Source organism: Pristis pectinata, chromosome 10 (genome assembly GCF_009764475.1).
Source record: "Pristis pectinata isolate sPriPec2 chromosome 10, sPriPec2.1.pri, whole genome shotgun sequence".
NCBI classification, from domain to species: Eukaryota; Metazoa; Chordata; class Chondrichthyes; order Rhinopristiformes; family Pristidae; genus Pristis; species Pristis pectinata.
The window spans coordinates 20,633,595-20,657,211 of record NC_067414.1 but is presented as its reverse complement, the minus strand read 5'-3'; the positions used below and the strand labels follow the sequence as shown (position 1 = coordinate 20,657,211).

Here is a 23,617-nt window from a genome sequence, read left to right as displayed (position 1 = left end):
TTAATTTTCCAAGGTATTTTACTGGTTTATAACCATCTGATGTTTTTGGTATTTCAATTGCTAGTTCTGGTGGGCAGCATGGACTATGGAGAAATGCTGAATCATGCACAGTATCCTCAGGATTCCTATAACAAGCTAAAATCCCAAAGATACTGGGGGTTTCATGGTGTAGTGACAGAGAGCACCCCTGGTCTTCCTGTTGTTGCATTTGCCAAATCTGAGCCAATATCATCAATTTTGCAGTTCAAATGTAGAAAGACATTTGCCTTCATTTTTAAAACCTCAATGGCAACATAATCCAAGTGTGGACCTTAACTAATTTATGTACTTTCACAATTTTATGTTTTTTTTTCAGAGCTCTTTAAATGATTCACTTTGAAATTGTAGAAACTTGACTAGGTTTGTTTTTTGAACTTTGATTGTTTGGTAGGGGTCAGCAAATGTAATTGAACTGTGTATTTTAACTGGCAGTGACAAGAGTAAGAGGAGGACCAAAACAGTCAAGAGAAGTTTAGAGCCAAAATGGAACCAAACATTTATCTATTCCCACGTACATCGAAGAGACTTTCGAGAACGAATGTTAGAGATTACATTGTGGGATCAGCCCCGAGTGCAAGAAGAAGAAAGTGGATTTCTTGGAGAGGTAAAATACACAAACACTTTAAACCTGGGTTTATTATTAAAGCTGTTGCCTGTTTCTACCCTCGACAACAATGATTGGTTAGGCACAAAGAGAATCTGTATTAACGAACAATTATCTTTAATAGTTCAGTTAACAACAACATGCATTTCATACAGTTTGGCTAAAACCAAGCATGCAGTTCCTACAAGACTAACAAGTTCCTACAAGTATCTGTGCACACACCCACTAGGTTTCTTTGACAATCCCTGAATAGTCAAAGAATTGAAAAGGTAATATCTGGGAATAGGAGTTTACGCTGACCAGGTGTTCCTCTTGATTCCAACGTAATTTCCATGTTTCTGACGTGGGGTCATCAACTTCTGCGATAGTTGATCTACAGAGTCTTCACTGCTTCTACTCGTGAAATCCTCCATTCTTATCCTTTTTTTTATCAGATAGAACTGGTGTGTTTTGATTTCGTTGGCTCAGGCTTATCTGGCTAGCCTGTGTCAGCTTCTCATTGGATCTGGCCCAAGGCTACAATACTTCATTGCTCTTCCACCAGACTTGCGCCTCATGTCACTTTCTTTGTCTCTCCCTGAGTCACCAGTTTAGCCAGGTCAGCCAAACACTGGGCTCAGGTTACTTTAGGTCACAGGCTGTTCTTTCCACAAGCCTGCCATTTCTACCTAACCAAGTAAACATTTCATAAACAGATTCTTGTTTGGAAATTATCTCTGGTTTAGCAGATTGTCGGTAGGGACCTCATTGTGTCGACCTTCAATTGCTCTGATCAAACCATCCCTGAGCAAGAACGAGTTCACAAAACAGTGGCTGCAAGAATAGTTTCACAAAATGTCAGCCTCCATTCCTTCAACCACATTGCAAGAACAAAGACATTTGGTTTGTCTACTTCCACTGTCCTTGACTCACTCCAGTTAGCTGTTTTGCAGATTTTAGTTCCTTTATGGCCAACAAAACATTCATACCATTGGTCAGATATTGTGCTTCAGAAGGCTGTCTAACTGAAGCATCGTCAATCCATGGACTGGTCATCACCAGGACAGAATGCTGTTTGGAAATAAGAGTGTTAGGGGTGCCTCAAATTAGGCTCCTTCCAAAAAAACCTTCCCTTGGGTTCAGAGCAGGAATAAATCTATTACACTTCTTGAACCTTCAATCAGACAAGCTATAAATAGTATAACTGAGTTGCAGTAATAAGTCCTGGTCATTCAGTAAATCAGAACTGGGTTTGCTTAGCAATTTGATCTGTGATAATTTGCTAATTTTAGCAGTTTGATCCTTCAAAAATAAAGTGAAATGGGGAAGGATAGGGTAGTCATGCATTCAGAATGGAAGACGTGCAAATGAGTGATGGAAAAATGTTTTTATTTACCCAACATAAGCAACAAAAAGGAAAGCAATTTAAAGTGAAGTGGCTTCTTTTATTTTAGATGTGTGTGATCCATTCTGGGTCCTTTACTTTTGGAAGAGAGAATAAAAATTAACAACATTTGCAGTACAATTACAATTTCTGAATTAAGGGTTGATTTTGAGGAGCTTTCACAATGTGTGTGGATCTTTGGCGCTCTACTATCAGGTCTTGAAGTAGTTTAGTTAGCACTTGCTTTTATAGGGAGATAAAAGAGGTTCAACTTCCGAACATAAAACTCCTTTATGGTGCTTATCTTTTATCTCTTAATTCAGGCCCAGTTTGCTGGCATGGTGTTATATTTTGATGCTTTTGCCACATCTTAGAATGTAAGTGCATACTTCTGGTCAAAGAACTTAGGATGTGAGTTGTAATATTTTAACATTAGTAAATGGTTCATAGCATTGCTCACGACCAGATGATGATTATATGTGTTTTTGTATGAGATAACGATGGAGTTCAGCATGAGACTTCAGGAGGTCCCTCTCCAGAGACTAAAGTCTGAAATTACCTTGTAACTGTTGACGTAATAGAATTGAATAGGGAGATCTGACCTCACAATTTACGACGGCAAATGTTCATGAACAAGCCTAATTAAGGTTACTAGACAGAATATACTTGCTCTAATAATAATGCCCAGTTTAATAATAAACCAGATACCTTATTTAAGATCTAGAGTACTCAATACTTAAAGGAACAATGACATTGGGTATTTTCACGAGGTAGCATGGTAACACATTCAACTCACTTCCAGTAACGAATTTATTGGGTGCTTTCCTTGCCCTGATATTTCTATAATTCCCAATTTCCCTGGAAAAGGACTTTCTCTATCTCTCACTTATGTTTATAATCATCCACATCCTGTTCTTCATCAGATGTCTATCCAATTCTCCCTCAGGTGTTTCTCTACAGCTGTTTGGTTGGTGGTGACTGCTATAAATGACATTGTTGCACTTTTGCAGATCCTTATAGAGCTGGAGACGGCATTGCTGGATGATGAACCACACTGGTATAAACTTCAGACACATGATGTATCTTCACTACCTCTGCCCCAACCATCGCCCTACATGCCACGACGGCATGTCCATGGGGAAAGTCCCACTAAAAGGCTACAAAGTAGGTGATTGATTAATGTAGTCCCTTTACGAATCCAGGAAACTTCAAGGCTAGGTTCTGAAGGAAATACTAAGTGTAAAAATGATTTAGTTATTTTGTTAAATGTGAATTGAAATAAGAACAACAATTTCCACTTGTGTTGTGATTTAAATGAGGCAAAGCATCCCAAGGTGATTCTCAAGAATGTATTCGCACATGGAATGATGCCAATTCCCATGAAGAGACACTAGGAGAGTTCAGCAAAACCTTGATCAAAAAGAAAAAGAAGTTTTAAGGAGCATCCTAGAGGAGGTAAAAGAGTTGGCGAGGCAAAGAAAGGGAATTCCAGAGCTTGGGTCTTCCGTAACAGAAAGAGTGGGCACGGATGGTGGAGTGATTAAATTTCAGGATGTATAAGAGGTCAGAATGAGAAGAGAGCAGATATTTCAGTGCATTTTAAGACTGGAGGAGATTACAGAGATTTGAATAAAAATAAGCCTGAGAATGTTGAAAGTTAGGTGTTGCTTAATCAGGAACCAATATAAATCAGCGTGCAACATGTGAGGGAACTTAATGTGAATTAGGAGTTAGGTAGAAGAGTTTTGTGTTTACAAAGATAGGAGTTGGGAAATCAGCCAGGAGAGCTTGGAATCATTGTATCTGGACACAACAAAAGCATGGATGAGTTTTTCTGTAGCTAGTGAACTGCCACAATGTTGGTATTGTGGTGCTGCAAAGGTGAAACCAAGAGATTATGGTGATGCCTTGGTTTTGAGATATGAATTTAAAATTCAATGTCAAATATAACAGCAAGGTTGTGAGCAGGCAGTCTTGTTCAATTTTAAAGAGTTGCAGTGGATTTTGTGATAGCTTTAATATTTCCACAATTTAGAGGGAGAATTATTTGCTCATCCAGTACTGAATGTTGGACAATTTAGAGGTAGTGGAGGATTTGCCAACTCTTGTGGAAATAGATTCCATATTGTAAGTGATATTGCTGAAGGGCAGCTTAAAGATGGGAGATAGGAAGAGCCTAGGGGGCACCAGAGGTAAGAGTGTGTGTGGGAAGAAAAAGCCACTGTAGCTAGTGGAGATAAACTAGAATATGTTGGTGGAGTCAATGGTGTGAAAGGCAACAGTCAGGTTGAAAAGCACAGGGAAGGATAGATCAGCCTCTGATATAATTAAATAGGATGTTCTTAATGACTTTAATCAGAGCTGGTTCCGTACTGTTGCATGGTCCAAAATACAAATGGAGGGAATGTGACCTGGAAAAAGGGACATAGATTTAAAGGCTGCTGCAATGCTTGCACTTTCACAAGGAAGAAGAGATTGGAGATTGGGTGATAGTTTGCAATGGCATATTTAAAGGGAATCTCCTCACTTGTTGTATTTTGATTGTGATGTATGTCTGAAATCACCATGTAAAATATAAAGTACTGTCAATTTTACAATTAGGCTAGCTTTAAAATAAGGTTTTCTCTTTATCAGTAAGGATTGATATTTTAATTCATTTATTAAAATGTTGTTGAACTATGGAACCATAAAAAGACAATTGCCCTCAAAATAATGCTTTGGGTTATTAGCATGCAAACACCTAACCTTTTCACTTCATGGTTATTTTAGCTGTAGATTAAAGCAATCTAGTTAATGTTCCCTTTAAGCGCAAGGCAAAGAATTTCCAACACATTGGATATATTTTTGTGTGATTTGAAAATATTTCACAAATACTTTACATGCTCTTTTTTAGAAAGCAATGAAGTACTATTTATCTTAGATATACACCTTTTGTATAGTGAACTACTCTAATAAATAAAATTATCATCTTTTCAGGGCTCCTTTGAAAGCATTCTGTGCCTTATCCTATTTTCTTACATTAATTTTTTTTCCATTGACGTATTTTGAAATCCAAAAATCCAAGTGTATGATATAATTTTTATCACTTATTGTTTCAGTGATGTCATCAAAAAAAAGTTCAGGCAGTTAACTAGAAGTCATTTTCCTGAATACCTGTAAATTATCCATAACAGGTGTCTACTTATTAAATCACAGATGTACCCCTTAATCCTTTTACAGTAATGGTGTAACCATTTTACTTTCCTCAGGAATCTTCCCTAGATTAGCTGCTTTTAAAATACCAATTAATTCTGATTCCAACCCCTAGCTTCCTTTAGACTGGTGGATGGCAGCCTTTCAATTCCTATTTGAGATCTTCTGACCGTATTTATTTGTGAAGTCTTCTTTGTTTTTTCTGGAGGATAACTTTAGCATGACTGTTTCACAGATTAATCCAGGCTAAATTAATCTATTTTAAATAACTAACAGACTTTAAGATTACTAATATTTGAATTTGAAAAGGAAAGTCCAGGCTCCTAGTATATATGACACAATGGATGTTCCACAATTTCACTACAGAAATTTGTTTGGCAGCATGTATAGCATACATAGAATGTCACTGGGGATGCTGACAACCAGCTTGATTCAAGTTTTTTTTGTTATCCATAGTCCAAATTTTGAGGTAGTAGATTTTTATTTCAGATTTCCAGCATCTGCAGGTTTGTTTTTGATTTTTCAAGATAATAGATTGCATAAATGATGCAAGATCACTAGAAGTAGAAGCAGGTGTGGGACACTCCTCAGGCCTACTCTGCCATTCAGTGAGATGTTCTCCTACCTCAAACTCACTTGCCCTCCTCATCTCAATATCCTGATTCCTTTAGCATCCAAAAATCTATTGATCTCACTGGCTGAAAAATGAAAGTGGCCTCAGTTAGTCCCACATTAGAATCCATTGCCACCTAATTAATTCTCCTGTATCTAAAGCATAGATTCAACAGGGCTAGTCAGCATGGACTTGTTAAAATAAGATTTTGTCTGATTGACATTTAAATTTAGAGTTATGGAGTCATACAACACCAAAACAAGTCCTGAGCCCACCATGTCTATGCTAACTATCAAGTTCCTATGTACACTAATTCCCATTTGCCAGCATTGGTCTACAGCCTTCTATACCGTGGTGATTCAAGTGCATTTTTACATACTTATTAAATGTCATGGGAGTAACTTCTTGCATCACTCCCTCAGGCAATGTATTCCAGATTCCAACAACCCTCTGGGTGAAAAATTCCTGCTCACTCCCCCTCTAATCGCCTTACCCATTAGCCTAAACCAAGGCCATTTAGATACTTCTGCTATTTTTTGATGAGGCAAAAAAGAGGCCAGTTCTTTTGATGAGACCAGTTCTTTTGATGTGGTCTATATGAATTTTACCAAGGTATTTGACAAGAAACTAAAAGCCCACAGAGTGACTTGATCGCAAAAAGCATTGGGATTATGCTTGACTAGGCTGTTTCTAGTAGGGTTCTGCATGACACAGAACCCTATTAGAAACAGTCTAGTCAACCATAATCCCAATTCCTCCCTTGCTTTTCATGGTATAGTTTAGTGATTTATATTTAAATGTAACTAAAAGTTTGTAGATGATATCAAAACTGGAATGAGGAAGAAAGTTGTGGATTGCAAGAAAATATGAATTGACTGGTTAGCTGGGCACTGAAGTAGCAAATAGAAGTTAGTCCAGCCAAGTGTGAGGTTGTGCATTTGAAGAGCAGACAAGATAAGGGAACACACAGAAAATGATAGAATACTAAGAGGAGCAAGGGGATCTTGGTACTCATTTTTAAAAAAATTTTTTTAAATTTTATTTACAGCACGGTAATAGGCCCTTTCAGCCCAACGAGTCCGTGCCACCCATTTTAAACCCAAATTAACCTACCCGTATGTCTTTGCAATGTAGGAGGAAACCGGAGCACCCGGAGGAAACCCACGCAGACACGGGAGAATGTACAAACTCCTTACAGACAGCGGCGGGAATCAAACCCTGATCACTGGCGCTGTAATAGCGTCGTGCTAACCGCTTGTCCCTGGTGGTAGCAAAACCAAATGACTTCCTGGCAGGATGGGCAGACAACCAGCTGAGAAATTTAATACAGAAACGCATGATCTTTGGTAGAAAGAACAAGGGGAGACTATATATGATAAGTGGCAGAGTTCTGAAAGGTGTAGAGGAAGTGAGGGACTTTGTGTGCATAAAGCTGCAAAGCAGGCAAGAAATGTTGAGAAAATATTCAGTAAAGGATCTGGAATTCTGAGCTTCATAGATACATAGTGAACAAAACCAAAGAGGTCATGTTAAGCCTTTAAAAAGCAACCAATTCAGGTTTTATGCATCCACTTTGGGTCACCAAGCTTTAGAGAGGCTATGAAGATCCTTGGAAGAGGGCAATTGAAATTTACTGGATGGTTCCAGGGATGACAGGTTTATGCTGCAATGTAATGCTAGAGAATCTGGGGTTATTCTCCTTGGAGTAGCATTATTTGAGAAGGGATTTAATATAGATGTACTAAATCTAGATGGGTCTGGAAGATTGAGGAGGGATTGGTTGAAACACAGAAGATCTTGACAGCTGGCTTCTACTCCTGATTCATGTTTACATTAGAAATGGAGTGAAGTTGTTTTGATCAGGGTCAAGAATCAAGGGACGCAGATTAAAAGTGATGGCAAAAGATCTGGAGGGATTTGAGGACTAACTTCCATGATCAGAATTTGGTCATTATCTGGAACCCACTGCTTTTCTGGAAAATGGATACCAACTTGAGCGAAAGTAACTTACAAGGCTGAAGGGAAAGTGAATCAAATGATTCCATTGTGCTGGAATGATTCCGTGTTAGTGTTTAAAAAGATGGAAAGTGCAATTAATCTTCATGGTGAAAAGCACCCTGCTTGACGACAGTGGTCTAAGAAGGCAGCTCTTCTGCGCAGTTTGCATGTTCTCCCTGGGATAACGTGATTTTCCTCCAGCTGCTCCAGTTTCCTCCAACATCCCAAAAATGTGAGAATTGGGAGGTTAATTGGCAACTGTCAATTGCCACTAGTGTGTAGGTGAGTGACAGAATCTGGGAGAAGTGGATGAGAAAGTGGGGAGAAGGAAAAAATGGGATTAATGTAGGATTAATGTAGATGGTCGGTGTGTGGACTTGGTGGACCAAAGCACCTACTTCCATGCTGTAGGTCTGGATAGTGTTATGAACCAGCAACAAAAGAAACACACTGAGTCATGATTCAGTGTTAAAAACTACTTTATTAATAACTACTTATGATAATAAGAAAAATAAAAGTAAAAATGTTAGTATGTTAGAAGTAAAAAAAATGTTAAACCTTGAACACTAACCCCAAAAACTAAACTCGTCGTGTGTGTGTGTGGCAAAGTCCCAACTCCAAGTCCAGGAATGGCTCTTAAAGTTCAGTTCAGCAAGACATAAGGTGAAACATGAGCAAAGGCTTCTTCAACAACCACCGTTCTCTGAAGTTAAAACGTAGATGTAGAGAACATAGAGAGAGTAATTACAAAATCCAAATGTTCCACGATGGAACCCAAACGACACCCCAGTGTTTACTCGGTAGTGACTTCCTCACCCCGAAAAGCATCCGAATCGTGGTCGTCCACACAAATATCTGTTTCCCTCCACAGGTCAGCAACAAAGTGAACTCCACCAGATTACTCCCAATTTCCATATGTGGATTGTAGTAACAAACACAGTTATTGTTTCTCATCCATCGATAGAGAAAACTAGCAGGCTGGTGTCTCTCTCTCTTTTCTCTCTCTCCTCTGACTGACTTTGACTGACTTCTTCAACAACGTCATTACGTCCTTTATCTTCTGTTGACGTAAGCACGCCACACACACACACACACACACACACACACACACACACACACACACACACACACACACACACACACACACACACACACACAGACTACTAGCTCTATCTTAAAGGAACATTCACCTAGTCTGTAACAATAGCCCCATGACCATCTCTTTGAAGGCAATTAAGGCTGACTTTGTTGCCAATGCTCATATCCTGTAAAACACATACATTTTTTAAAAAGTTCCTTCGAAGCCAAGGCACAGTCATTCTAATAGCATTCTTCTGTGACATAAAGCTCTTGATACTACAGCCCTCAACAGAATCATTGTGTCCTCCTTAATTTTCCACCTTTGATTTTCCACATCTTTTATTCATCAAAGTCATTAATATTGCTGCATATTGTTAAGGGTCATATTTTCATACTTTATTTTTTATAATTGCTTTTTATATTTCCTTACAACATAGAGAGAGGCTATTCAGCTCATCGAGTCTATGCTGGCTTGCAGAGCAATCCCATCAATCTTATTCTCCCATGTATTTACCTGTAACCTATTCCCTCTACTTGTCCTTTAACTCACCCCTGTTCTCCCATCAGACAATATGCAAGGGGTGATTTACAGAAGTCTGTTAACCTGACAACCAGCTCATCTTTGGGATGTGGGAGGAAAGTGGAGCACTTGGGGAAACCCATGCGGTTACCAGGGGAATGTGCACACAGACAGCACTGGAGGTTAGGATCAAACTTGCATCACTGGAACTATGAGTCAGCTGCACGAACTGCAGTGCTACTGTGATGTCCAATGGGGAACATTGGACTGTGATACTGTGATTTCCTTAGGGAACCTCACCAGCACAACCTGTAAAACTGAAAATGACCAGTTTATTCCTACTCTGTTTTCTGCCATTTTACCCAGTCTTCATTATCCCTAACTCATGAGTGCTTATTTTATGTACCCAAAATTTTGCGTGATAACTTATCAAATACCTCTTTAAAATCCAGATAATCAGTGTAAGGAATAACTTAACAGGGTAGCTTGAGTTATAACTTTAGTGAAATCAAATTTCCTCAAAGTTCTGAATTTTGAAAATATTTTTCAGTGCATCAGCACAGTAGTTCTGGTTTATAAGTCCTGCAATTTACATCCTGGAAAAACATCTGTCAGATTTCTCAAAAATGTTTTCCCTTTCATGAAACGATGTTCACCCTGCCTAATCATATCTGGAATACATCAGAAATGTCACCAAGTAACCGTAAAGAGCATGCTAAATATTTATATGGTACAAAACTGTGTTCCACTGCACCTTGAGGGAAGTTTAATTACCCAAAATGGGAAACTAAAATGGGAAATAATGGAAATCCCCAGCAGGTCATTCCGGATCTGAGAGTAAAGGATACATTAATATTGAAAGGTTACCCATTCCCATTGTCCCGCCACAAACTGATTTCTGTGCATTTCCAGACTTGCTGTTTTTTCATGTGCAGCACAAGTGCCACTCCCAATATGAAGCTGCTATAATAGTTTAAATTTTAAAAAGGCATTGTACTAATAATATATGAACTATAATCATTATAACAAAATAATAATAATTCAAAATATCCATAAAGAACATCGAACCCAAATTTTGTCAAGAATTTGATCCATTTGTTATTTGTTTTGATTCATTCAGCTGTCTCAGCATGCTGTGTAATTCTGCTATTATTAATCATCAGTCTCATGAAACAAACGCAAAATTAAAAGATATCTCGGGTGTTAGAGTACATTTCACAGTGTACTGTCCTGCCATGGAGCCTTGCTTACTGCTGCCGCATATTGGGAATTTGTATGTGTATTTTTACATGATAAGTGGATGAAAAATCTTGAGTTGTGCACACCTGAGCATGACACAGTTTCCCAGCACACTCACCCAGTGGGTAAGGCTCTGCAGTAGGAATGTTGTTGGTCATTTGTCATGTTATGGTTAAAGTTTAATTATTTTTTTCTTAATTTCAGTTTACGAAGTGAAATACCACAATTGGCTAAATACTTGTCTCTTATTTGTTTCATTTAAACTGATTTATTCTGTGTTAAAGAGAGCCCAATAACATACTGTGTTGCTAAAAGTGTAGAATAACTCAACAGTTTCTAGTTTTCTAGGTTGCTTACTCATTTAACATGTTTATTCTTTAAAGCATTTCTGATTTTAAAGTAACTACCGTAAATGTTAATGAGTCCACGCACACAGTTGTTTTGTCTGTTTGTTCCATCACTAACCAGGATCTCAGCGAATCAGTGATAGTGACATCTCAGATTATGATGTTGATGATGGTATTGGAGTGGTCTCAGCAGGTGGGTGGGTGGCAGATTATGCTCTAATCTATGAATGCTATCTGCATTTAGAATTGCTTTTGATGTGGGGCTCTAGCAGGAGGTCAATAATATTTCAAGAAGCAGATAACATCCATCTGCCAGCCATGATAAATATTTGTAATTAGATATGTGAAAGCACACCTTTGTTAGCTAGACTTCATATATACAAGCAATAATAATCATTCTGTTAAATTTACTACTTAAGAAGCATTTATTTCACAATGTGAAGATGGTGGATTTTGCTTTTAAAGATACCTTTGGAGGTGCACAAATGACTAAATCAATTAAATTTGATTATTACAGTAATGAGTATTAAAGAAAGAATTCTTTAGGTCAACTTCCAGATTAGTTGCATGAGTACAATGATCATGTCATAATAACATTTTATAAGGCATGAACTGACGTAAATTCAGATTTAAATAAAACAGCTAAATCGTTTCAAATCTGATTAAACACAATGTTCAGCACAGTGGCCAATATGAATCTACAAGTGAACAACATAAAAATAAACTGCTGTTTTGGGTTTGTTTAACTTTATGTCCAAGAAGGAACTCAGGGCATCTTCACAGGGCATTACACACAAAATGAGCAGTCATAATTATGCACTTAGGTTATGCACATAATTAGATAGAGACTTGGGTTTGAGGTGGAGTATTATAGCCCTGATTCTGCAACCTGTTATCCCTGACCACATGACTCACTAAATGTCCCATGAAAGAAAATTGTAAAGTTGTTATAGAATAACTTAGTGCAATAACAGAGTTGTATATTCAGTTAAATCAAACTTGTTTACAAAGTTCTGAATTTTGAAAACATGTAATTGGACTTGCTGATTTTTCGGTTATGATTTGTCTTCAATTTGTAACAGCTATGAACAAACAGTAAGATTGTTTATAATAAGAAAACTTTGGGTCTAATTTAGTTTTTGATTTAAAAAAATCTATTTGGGAAGGAAATGACAAGTGCTCACAACTAAATAAAACTCAAATTAACTGTGCTATCCTTTCTTTATAAAATTTATTCAATCATTTGTACACAGAAATTGAAAAGTACCACCAATAAAACTAGTAATCCACATTGGAAGTAGAAGAGGCACCATGCCTCAAACCAAAACAATGCTGTAAAGTGACATTTGAATAGACAATTGGATGGAATTTATTAGGTTAAACCTTTAGATCTTAAGGCTTCTCTCAATTTACTCGTTTGCCCTGGCAGTTACAATAGGGAGAGGGGGGCTAGGCATTCGACCAGACGAAATCAATCCCAAGATAATTCTGCAATTAAATTCTGCATAAAAGTAATCTTTAGATTAAAGAATAAAAACAATCTAAATATTCTGCTTTATAATATGTTTTACTTTTCATTAATTCCCATTTTAAGGAATTGATTTTTGTTTTATGCTTGAGTCTTCCGGTATCCCCCTCTGTGCCCTACTCCATATGTGATCAATGCAAGGAGTGCGGGGAGAACATTTGACATTTTTCTGCACAGTGAGAATAGAGATCAACAAATCACCAAGTAAAACATGAAGAAGTTAAAAAAAAATGAAGGGTTGTAAATGAAAATGCCAAACAAAGTTGCCTTTTTTATACATCAGCCCCATTTACTTGTCTTCTCACAGCATCCCTTAATCCTTTCAATTTCCATAATCTAATCTCAATGCTTTTTGACTATGTCTGGCTCAATGGTCTTGCTGAATTGCTCATTTTACAAGTTTGTTACTCTTTGTCTAAATAGATTAGCCTAAGTGTTCTGGTCCTCATTGTTAAAATGTTAATACCAACTCATTTATTTATAGAATAAAACTAATTGGAAAATCAAGGCTATCCAGTCTCCTTCAATTTTTACCTTATGTTGGCTTGCCTTGCTTGTCCTATCAATCCTTGAACGGACTGAGAAGTCTATCCAGATTAACTTCCCTCACCATTTTGAAAACTTCTCATGTTTTCTCTTCACCAAAGAACTCAACTTTGGAACTCCATGTCACAATCTGTTTCATAAAAAATGAGGTGCATTTCATAGTAAAATCTTAATTATTGGGAAATGCTTAAAATCCAATGCTCTAAATTTCAAAAGAGAGAATGAATAATTTAAGAGTCATTGATTTTGATTGCTGAGGAAGTTGCTTGGTAACGTGTCTTTGCATGTCTTCCCATTTAATTGGCTGGCAAACAAAATTAAGGAGTGAAGTTTCTGTACTCACACTCTCAGTATTTTGGAATTAGTGCTGGCTTATGCCACTTCTGTCTGACAGAAGAGAAATATTGTACTCATTTATTTTCTATGTTATGTTCACTTAATGCTTCTCAAAATAAATTGCATTTTATAACATCTAAGACTCTGGTTGGAACGAATGCTACTTTGTGACGGAGTCAATGGCCATGTTCTAACAGTGCAATAATGCTATCCTTGTGGCTTGCCTGTACTATCTGAGGCTGTTTGAACAAATAAACTGTCAGACAAGATCAGTTATGTACTTTTATGGAGCAGATGATATTTGTACACTTTTCAATAAATGCTTGGATTCCACTTGTTCCCTAAGTGCCTTCCTGCTTGAGCTCCACAGGTGAAGTGCTATAGAACAGCACATAGTCATAGACACAAAATTTCCAGTTGACTGCAACCCGCATGGCTTTGCTTTAACCTAATGTAGACATTTGCATGGCCTCTGGACTTGTCCATGTGTCCAAGCTGATGGCTTTCCAATTGTTTTTAATCATAATAGTGCATAATAAATGTCACACAACTAGGCCAGCCCCTTGACAATCTAATTTGGATAAAGGTTGTTTTGTTTGCATGCACTTCAAGGAACATCTCATGATTTAAACGTGATGAGCTAAAGAGAGGGTGAAAATGCTGTTGGCATGGAATCACGCTTTTAATTTCTTGTTTCATTGAAGTTCATCTTTACAGTTGCAGCATTGCTCGTATAGATTAATGTTCTTGCATACAAATATTAAAACTTACATTGTACTTTTATTTTTGGCATCTTAACCAACAGATTATAGGGTTAGCAGTAGAGAAAGTAGAGCAAGTACACTAACAGTACCAGATCAGCAGAGAAGCCCGCATCATCGTTCACGTTCTGTCTCTCCTCACCGTGGTGACGACCAGGGCAGGACCCGGTCACGATTACCCAGTGTCCCACTACAGAGGTGTGTTTCTTGTTCTTGCTGCTAGTTTCATTTTTTTTAAACTATGGACAGGAAATATCATATAAAACCTTTGTTTTGCAAATCTGTCAATCTGTTTTGTTGGAAAACTACAATTTCTTTTGTAGAATTTCAAAATCATTGGAGAAAAAGACAGTTTGATGACCAATACTGGGTTTAGTGCTCTAAATTGCACTAAATTGTTTTCTCTTGAGATGAAAGATTTTGAGAGAAATTTTCCACTTGAAGTGTAGTCTTGACAATCCTCAACTAAACTATAGATCTTTCCTCATAGGAGTCTAGATGAAATCCATCAGAATCGACGGTCTCGCTCTCCCACCCGATACCAAGCTGTCTCACGCAGTCCCATCGAGCGCAGGCCCCGGGACATAGACACTCATTACGCATATGAAAGAGACAGGTACAGTGTTCATCAATTCTCCTGTTCCTCTTGTTCAGCATCTTGATCAACATTTTGTGATAGTTTTCATTTTAATGGTGTTTGTAAGTAATTCCACTGATCTAAAACTTCATCTCTCCAATATTATAAGATGTGACTGAATTATTTACCAGCTGAATTACTCCAAGGCCACTTCACCTCTGAACTGTTTGTTCTGAGTTCTACATACACCATCTGACTTATGTTCTGAGTCTCAACTGGTCAGCGTTCTTAACCACATCAAAATTAAGATTTAGCACGCAATGGGCAATGATTTGCTGGTAAAATAATGACAAGTTAATGCAGTTAATTACTAGTATGTTTAAAAGAGAGGTGAGAAAGAAAATGGCATAATGCAAATTGCCACAAATTCCCAAATGATCAGGGACATTCCATTAGGAGCCTCATGGAAATGGAGGGGCACAGTCAGTTTCTTACTGGGTTTCAGGAAATTGTGGTTAAAGTTAATTGAACAAGCACAGAAAGTTAGTATTGAACAATATAAGGGAGAACATAACCTGTGGGACCCCCACTCACACTGAGTTTATCCAAGAGATTCTTTAAATTAGGTTATTTTTCCTTCCACTTCCTTTCTGTCTCTTTCTTTTTTTTTCATCCAACCTTTCTTTCCATTTCTTTGTTTAGCTCATTGTATTTCATTTGACTTAAATTCCTTTATCGTCATTTCCTGCTTCTTTCTGTGTCCATGAATGCTATTCTTGCAGGAGATAAATTATCAGCCTCATTATTTCGGAAAGTCCAGGATATCCCATTGCACTGTCGTGATTAGGTATAAAATGCCTGAGTTACTCAACAACTTACAATTTTGGCAGTGCACATCACAAATACTTTTTTTTTCATTGATGAATGAGGAAAAATCTAAACTTGCACATTTGACATGCCATCACCTATTTTATTTTCTTCTGAAACCTCAAACCTATGATGCATCTTCTCAACCTCTGTTTTCTCTTTCTCCTTTGATCTGCAATAACCTTCACCTCTTGATTTATTTTCTCTCTTTGCTGCTTGTATCCACACTGATGTCCTGGATTAGAAACCTTTGCTCTCCATATAGGAGCCTCACTGAAAAAGTGCAGATGCTGATTTTTTAACGTGGGGTGCAAGTGTATCTCTTTAAGACATTTTCTTGAAAGTGTTATGTTTTCCTTTAATTTGGTACGAGATCCTAATGTGTTGAAACCACCCTAGAGATGTCTCAGATAACCTCCTTTCCTCAAGCTTTTGGGGAGACTGCCTGGTCTCATCTGTAAAGCTTTTCACTCACTTTCACATCTGCTAAAGTGGAATTCAGTAATGCCTTTCTCATCCTCATTCCCTGAGATATTGCTGCTTACTGGACTCAGTATACCAAAGCCATACACTTTCCAAAACCCCCAATGTATTTGAGAGCTGAAGCTGTTCTCAATCTTGTCACGTACAGCAGGAGTGACGATGCGAAGAATAAGAACAACAACCTAGATTGCCATTCCTGCCTTTTCCCAAAATGAAGTTAACAGAGGTTATTATCCTTAGCTGACAAGACTGACGTGGTCTGGACCTAAAGCCAGGGACTCTCCTAAACAAACTACACTATGGCTTGGTGTGTGACCTCTGTATCTGACAAATACTAATGACTGCAAATGTCACCTCTACTTTGAAGATGATTTCAGTAAGTGGGTGAATCAACAAAAGGATCATTAAAATGTAGAACTGGGAAATATTAGTCACTAAAACCTGTCTCAAATTGAAAGGAAGGAGGTTATGACCAGCAAGGGTTACATGGATCATATTAGAAACAGAATACAAATCACAGCAAGAAAATTCTAACATGAGAGGCTGCAGATGCTGGAAATCTGGAGCAACACACACACAGTGCGAGAGGAACTCAGCAGGTCAGGCAGCATCCATGGAGGGAAATGAACAATCGATGTTTTGAGCCGAGACCCTTCATCAGGACTTAGAATTTTCTTAATCAAGAAAATTCTAAGTTCCCCTTCTGCCACTTTGCGCAATTGATTATAAATTGGTTTATTATTGTCAAATGTACCGAGGTACAGTGAAAAACTTTGTTTTGTATGCCATCCATACAGATCATTTCATCACATCAGTGCATTGAGGTAGTAGAAGGGAAAACAAATAACAGACTGTAGAATGAAATGTTACAGTTACAGAGAAAGTGCAGCGCAGGCACAGACAATAAGCTGCAAGGCCATAACGAGGTCAAGAGTCCATCTATCGTACTTGGGGACCGTCCAATAGTCTAACAGGGCGATAAAAACTGTCCTTGACCCTGGTGATATGAACTTCCAGGCTTTTGTATCTTCTGCCTGATGGAAGGAGGAAGAAGAGAGAATATCCAGGGTGTGTGGGGTCTTTAGTTATGTTGGCTGCTTTACCGAGGCAGCGAGAAGTGTAGACAGAGTCCATCAGGAGGAGGCTGGTTTCCACGATGTGCTGAGCTATGTCCACAACTCTCTGCAGCTTCTTGTAGACTTGTAGATGGAGTTAGAGCAGAATCTGGCCACACAGTTGTGAGTGCATAGGGAGTAGAGTAGGTGGCTGAGGACACAGCCTTGTGGGGCACCAGTGTTGAGGATAATCGTGCTGGAGGTGTTGCTGCCTATCCTTGCTGATTGCGGTCTGTTGGTCAGGAAGTCAAGGATCTAGTTGCAAAGGGAGGTGTTGAATCCCACGTCTAGGAGTTTGGAGATGAGTGCTTGGAATTATACAATTGAAGGTGGAGCTGTAGTCAATAAAAAATACCCTAACGTAGGTGTCTTTACTATCCAGATGCTCCAGAGATGAGTGTAGAGCTGGGGAGATGACATCCACCATGACCTGTTTTGGCGATAGGTGAATTGCAATGGGTTGAAGTTATCTGGGAGGCTGGAGTTGATGTGTGCCATGACCAGCCTCTCGAAACACTTCATGATGATGGATGTCAGACTCACCTGGCAGTAGTCATTAAGGCACGTTACCTTATCTTTCTTAGGTACCAATTCATGGTAACAATTAATCATTCTATTCTGGTGTACTTTTCTGAAGACAAGGAGGGCAAGGCCTAGGTATTAACTCCTGCTGTATCAACCCTCCAGGTCTGTGGTGGCCACACTTTAATGGCAGCTTGCATTGGGGTATTTGAGAGAAGGGACAGAAAGTTTATTGCCACCTTTAATTAAGGGTGGAAGTTTGCTCCCATGCTTTGAGTGCTGAGCTGCTTGCAGCTGATGACCAAAGGTTGCTGGAGCTGTGAGAAGCACTGTGAGAAGTCAGGGTCTGGTTGGAATGTGTGATGGGTGAAACAGGGAAGAGAGATTGCGCCTTTTAACCTTGTGTATGAGCACCCTCCCCTTCAGCAGCTCATCACTACCCCCTATCTACGAGAAACAGCTAGGGGGAATGAGCGGCATTTTTGAAGCCATTCTATTCTATCTGCCAGCATATGGAATCCAATGTAAATGTTGGTATTCAGAGTTTGTAAAGCCATATGTGACCTGTTAGTGGCACCTGATGTGATTTCAATGGAAAATGGAACCTTTCAGAGAACCTGTGAGGCCATTCCCCTTGTGGAAAACTTGTCTGCAGAGCTGTCAATGGGAGGTGGAAACCACAGCTAATAGGTTGGAAACTTAAGAATATACAGCCATGGAGAGGTCATTCATCTCCTCCAGGCCATCCCACTGCATATTGCTTGGATATTTCCATAAATAAACTACAAAAGGTATGTCGACAGGCTGAGATTGGGTAAATGGAGTGGGCGGAAATGTGCGTGCGTGCAAAAGATGATTCATTTCTGGTCGCCCCATTATAGGAAGGATGTGGAAGCTTTGGAGAGGGTGCAGAAGAAGTTTACCAGGATGTTGCCTGGATTAGAGAGCATGTGCCATAAGGAGAGGTTGGACAAACCTGGGTTGTTTTCTCTGGTGCAGCAGAGGCTGAGGGGAGACCTGACAAAAGTTTATAAGATTATGAGAGGCATAGTTAAACATCCAGTATCTTTTTCCCAGGGCATGCATTTAAGGTGAGAGGGGGAAAGTTCAAAAGAGATGTGCGGGGCAAGTTTTTTGTCCAGAGTGGTGGGTGTCTGGAATGCGCTGCTAAGGGTGGTAGTGGAGGCAAATACAATAGACGCATTTAAAAGGCTCTTAGATAGGCAGGTGAATATGCAGAGAATGGAGGGATATGGACCATGTGCAGACAGAAGAGATTAGTGTAATTAGGCATCATTAGAATAATTAGTTCAGCACAACATCATGGGCCATAGGGCCTGTTCCTGTGCTGTACTGTTCTGTGTTCTGAAGAGCAGGATTCAGGTGTGGTGTTAGAGAAACAAAGGACTGCAGATGCTGGAATCTAGATGAGAAACATGATGATGCTGGAGGAACTCAGCAGGCCAGGCAGCATCCGTGGAGAAAAGCAGGCGGTCAATGTTTCGAGTCAGGACCCTTCTTCAGGTCTGAAGATTGGAAAAGGGGAAGGCCAATATATAGGAGGGAGAAGCAGACCAGTGATAGGTGGACAAAAAGGGGGAGGTGAGGTGGGCACAAAGTAGTGAGCACATGGTTGAGGAGCCAGAGAGCAGAGGAGAGCACAGAGGGGGAGCAGATGTGGTGTTCTTGGGATTAGTCTCCATGCCAGGTGTGAGTGAGTATAAAGAGTACTGTGAATATCGTTCAGCTGCCTGGATGAGAACTGTTTCATCGTATAGAAAGGGAGGCAGAGAAACCTACAATGTGGTTTTGCACAGCGATTGTCTGCAGCAATCTCAGAATGCGGGCTTTGGTGAGTAATTGAGGGTGAGTGTATATTATTTCATTTAAGTCATGGACTCGTACAGTACAAAAACAGGTTCTTTGCCCCTCCTTGTCCATTCCAACCATAGTATTTATCTACACTAATCCCACTTACCCGCATTTGGTCCGTGGCTTTCAATGTCTTGGTGATTCTAGTGATTTTCTTTATACTTAAGTGTTGTGAGCGTATCTGACTCCACCACCTCCTCAAGCAGTGTATTTCAGATTCCAACCACTTCCTGTGTTTTAAAAAAATCCTCCTCAGATCACCTTTAAATCTCCTACATCTCATATTATACCTGTGCTCACTTATTTTGGACAGCCCCATAATAGGAAAAAGATTTTTGCTATCTACTCTCATAATTTTATATTCATCTATCAGGTCACCTCCCGGCCTCCTCCACTCCAGGATTAACAAACTCAACCTATCCATTCTCTCCTTAAAACTGAAATGCTCCAGGCAACATCCTCAGCACTCTCTCCAGCCTAATCACATCCTTCCGAAACCGACCGGAACTGCACGCAATACTCCCAGGTGTGGTCTAAACACTGATTTGTAAAGTTGAAACATGGCACCCCTGCTCTTAAATTCTGTGTCAGAGCTGATGAAGGCAAACATCCCAAATGCCTTCTTCACCACCTTATTCACCTGTGCTGCCACTTTCAAAAACCTGTGGACTTCTAATGACAGGACCCTTAACAGTGTTGATGTCAGAGGGATCTTAGGATCCAAGTCTTTACCTTCCTTAAAGTGGCTGCACAGGGTTAGGGTGGTAAAGAAGGCATATGATATGCTTGTCTTTATTAGTCAAGGCATTGAGTTCAAGAGTCAGGAAGTTATGTTGCAGCTTTGTAAAACTCTGGTTAGGCTGCATCTGGAGTATTGCATTCAATTCTGGTGCAGAAGAGGTTTACTAGGATGGTGCATGGACTAGAAGGCATGTGCTATAAAGAGAGGTTAGACAAACTTGGGTTGTTTTCTCTGGAGTGGCGGAGGCTGAGGGAAGACCTGATAGATGCTTATATGATTATGGGAGGCATAGATAGAATAGACAGCGGTATCTTTTTCCCAGGTTCGAAATGTCTAATACTAGAGGGCATGCATTTAAGTTGAGAGGGGGTAAGTTCAAAGGAGATGTGCGGGGCAATTTTTACACACAGAGTGGTGGGTGCCTGGAATGCGCTGCCATGGGTGATAGTGGAGGCAAATACAATAGAGGCATTTAAGAGGATCTTAGGCACATGATGATGCAGAGAATGGAGGGAAATGAACATTGTGTAGGCAGAAGGGATTGGTTTAGTTAGGCATTTAATTACTAGTTTAATTAGTTTGGCACAACATCGTGAGCTGAAGGGCCTGTTCCTGTGCTGTTCTGTGTTCTATGCTGGGCCTACCATTTACTGTGAACATTCTACCATTGTTTGACTTCCCAAAGTGCATCAGTTTAACTTGTCAGGATTAAATTCAAACTGCCATTGCTCCACCCAAGTTTCCAGCTGATCTATATCATCTTGTTATGTACTTATCATATCTCCTACATTCACATTTAGGTCATTAATGTATATCACAAACATCAAAGGTGCCAACACCAATCCTTGTGGTACATCTATGGTTACAGACATCCAATCAGAAAAGGCCCCCCTCCACCACCACCACCACCCTCTGCCTCCTATCATCAAGCTAGTTTTGGATCCAATTTGCCAGCTTGTCTTGGATTCCAGGGCTCTGATCTTCTGGGCCAGCGTACCATGGGGGGCCTTGTCAAAGGCCTTACTGAAGTCCATATGGACAAGATATATGCACTGCCGTCAGCAATATACTTAGTTACTTCTTCAATAGATTCAATCAAGTTAATGAGACAGGATTTGCCAAGAAACGAAACCATGTTGAGTATCCCAAAACAATTCTTGCCTTTCCACATTTACATGTCCCAATATGTCCCAAATCCTGTCCCAATAATTTTTCCCAATAATTTTCCTATCACTGATGTAAGACTGGCAGGCCTGTAGCTACCGTAATGCCTTTCTTGAATAAAGAAAATACATTTCCTATCTTCCAGTCATCTGGTACCTCACCTGTGGCTAGTGAAGATGTTAAAATCTTGTCACTCCAAGATATCTAACGCCTCCTCCTTCCCAATGCTAATATCCTCTAGAATATCACCTCCCTCTCCCCAAACTCTCCATTTACCATCTCTTTCAACCTTATTAAGTTTACCTTAAGTTAACAGTTAAAATTGATTGGCCAAAACCAGTAGTGCCCATCAGGGGTATAGAAAGCATAGGAGGATAGTTAAAAAAAAAGATGAGGAGGACAGAGAGGGGGCATAAAATATCACTGGCAGACAAGATTAAGGTAAATCTCAAAGCATTTTATAACTATGTTAAGGGCAAGAGGATAGCCAGTGAATGAGTGGGGCCCAATCTGTGCACAGAGCCAGAAGATTTTGTTGATGTTGAGGTGAGGGAGTGAAATTGTAGAACATACTATCATTAAAAAGAAAGAGGTATTAGATAGCTCAGCAGAATTAAAGGTGGATAAATCTCCAAAGCCTGATGAGGTGTATCCCAAACTGCAAGGGAAGGCAAGGGAGGAGATTGCTGTGGCTCTGACAGATTTTTAGATAAGGTGGTGAAAAAGAAATATTGGATATTTGCCTTTATAAAACTTTATGAAACATTGGTTAGGTGACAGCTGGAGGACTTTGTACAGCTCTTCACATTAAAGGAAGGACATGATTGTACTGGAAAAGGTGCAGAGGGTATTTACCAGGATGTTGCCTGGGATGAAGTGGTTTGACTATGAAGAGAGTTGATAGGTTGGGTTTGTTTTCCTTGGAGTGGAGGAGGCTGAGAGAGGACCTGTTAGAGAATTACAAAATTATGAGGGACATAGTAGGAACTATTCCCAATAACAGAGGTATCTGCAACTAGAGGGCATAGGCTTAGGATGAGGGATAAGAAATTTAGGAGGGATCTGAGGAAGAACTTTTTCACCCAGAGAGTGGATGGAATCTGAAATGCACTGCCTGAGTGGATAGTGTGGGAAGGCACTCTCACATTTACGACGAGCACCTGAATCACCAGTGCATGGAAAGCTACGGACCAAGTTCTGGTAAAAAGGATTAATGCAGATAGGTTCCTGATGGGCAGCATAGACGTGGTGGGCTGAATGGTTTGTTTCCATGTTGTTTGACTGTCTGAACTAGAAAGAGAGTGCAGTTAAGTCCATGGATGGAGAGGTGGTACAGGTTCAGATTCTTGAGACATTGCCCTGGTTCTGGGGGAAGTCTTACCTGTACCAAAAGGACAATTTTAACCTGAGTAAAGTCTATCGGTATTCTCACTGAGCGGTTTGGTGCTGTTGGGAGTCTATTGTCTAGTTAGATAGGTATGACAACTTAGAGAATGGCGGAAATAAGCAACAATTAGATCAGAGGCAAAGAGAGAGATTGACAAGCAGTGGCTTTAGAAGACCGTGAGTTGGGGTTATAACATGGTTACATTAATAGAGGAATGACCTGCACAAGTCCAGGAATTGGCCCTTAATGTTTCTGGTTACCAAGTATTTAGCGATAATAGAGAAAGGAAAGGATGGGAATAATGTTATGTGGGGAGGGGTAACAGTAATGCTGAAGAGTAATATTACCATTAAAGAGAGAAATTATATTCTAGGTGGTTCTGTGGCTCATTTGTTCACCTTGAATTGCATTGTTGGGGTCATAACTTCATTATATTTATGTTAGCTGGAGGAAAAGGGTAGGAGCAATCCAAGTTAAAGTAATTAATTGATGGACGATCAATTTCAATGGGATGAGAGTAGATTTGGCCTAGGTATATTGAAACCAAATGTTTACTGGCAAAACTGAGACCTGGTGTAGATTCAGTTAGTCAAATGGCTTTCTCTGTCGTAACAAAATATACAATATAAAGCAAAACAATAAGGTGGCTTATGACAACATATAAATACCAGCAAGAGCCTGGCAGGTTACAAAAGAATCGGGGGGAAAATGAAAACTGAATT

At 39.4% G+C, this 23,617-nt stretch overlaps 1 protein-coding gene across 18 annotated transcripts in view; it reads left to right on the top strand.

Annotated features, from left to right (window-relative positions):
* Window positions 1–23,617, top strand: part of LOC127575471 (regulating synaptic membrane exocytosis protein 1-like) — a 587,418-nt gene that overhangs the window by 390,474 nt on the left and 173,327 nt on the right. For 17 of the 18 annotated variants that reach the window (XM_052025399.1, XM_052025392.1, XM_052025387.1 and 14 more), the window contains 5 exons: window positions 472–643; window positions 3,017–3,170; window positions 11,117–11,188; window positions 14,211–14,364; window positions 14,657–14,782. In XM_052025399.1, the coding sequence (XP_051881359.1) occupies window positions 472–643; window positions 3,017–3,170; window positions 11,117–11,188; window positions 14,211–14,364; window positions 14,657–14,782 (678 nt within the window). The remainder of the gene's footprint in view (window positions 1–471; window positions 644–3,016; window positions 3,171–11,116; window positions 11,189–14,210; window positions 14,365–14,656; window positions 14,783–23,617) is intronic. The other variant, XM_052025385.1, reaches the window with a different exon arrangement.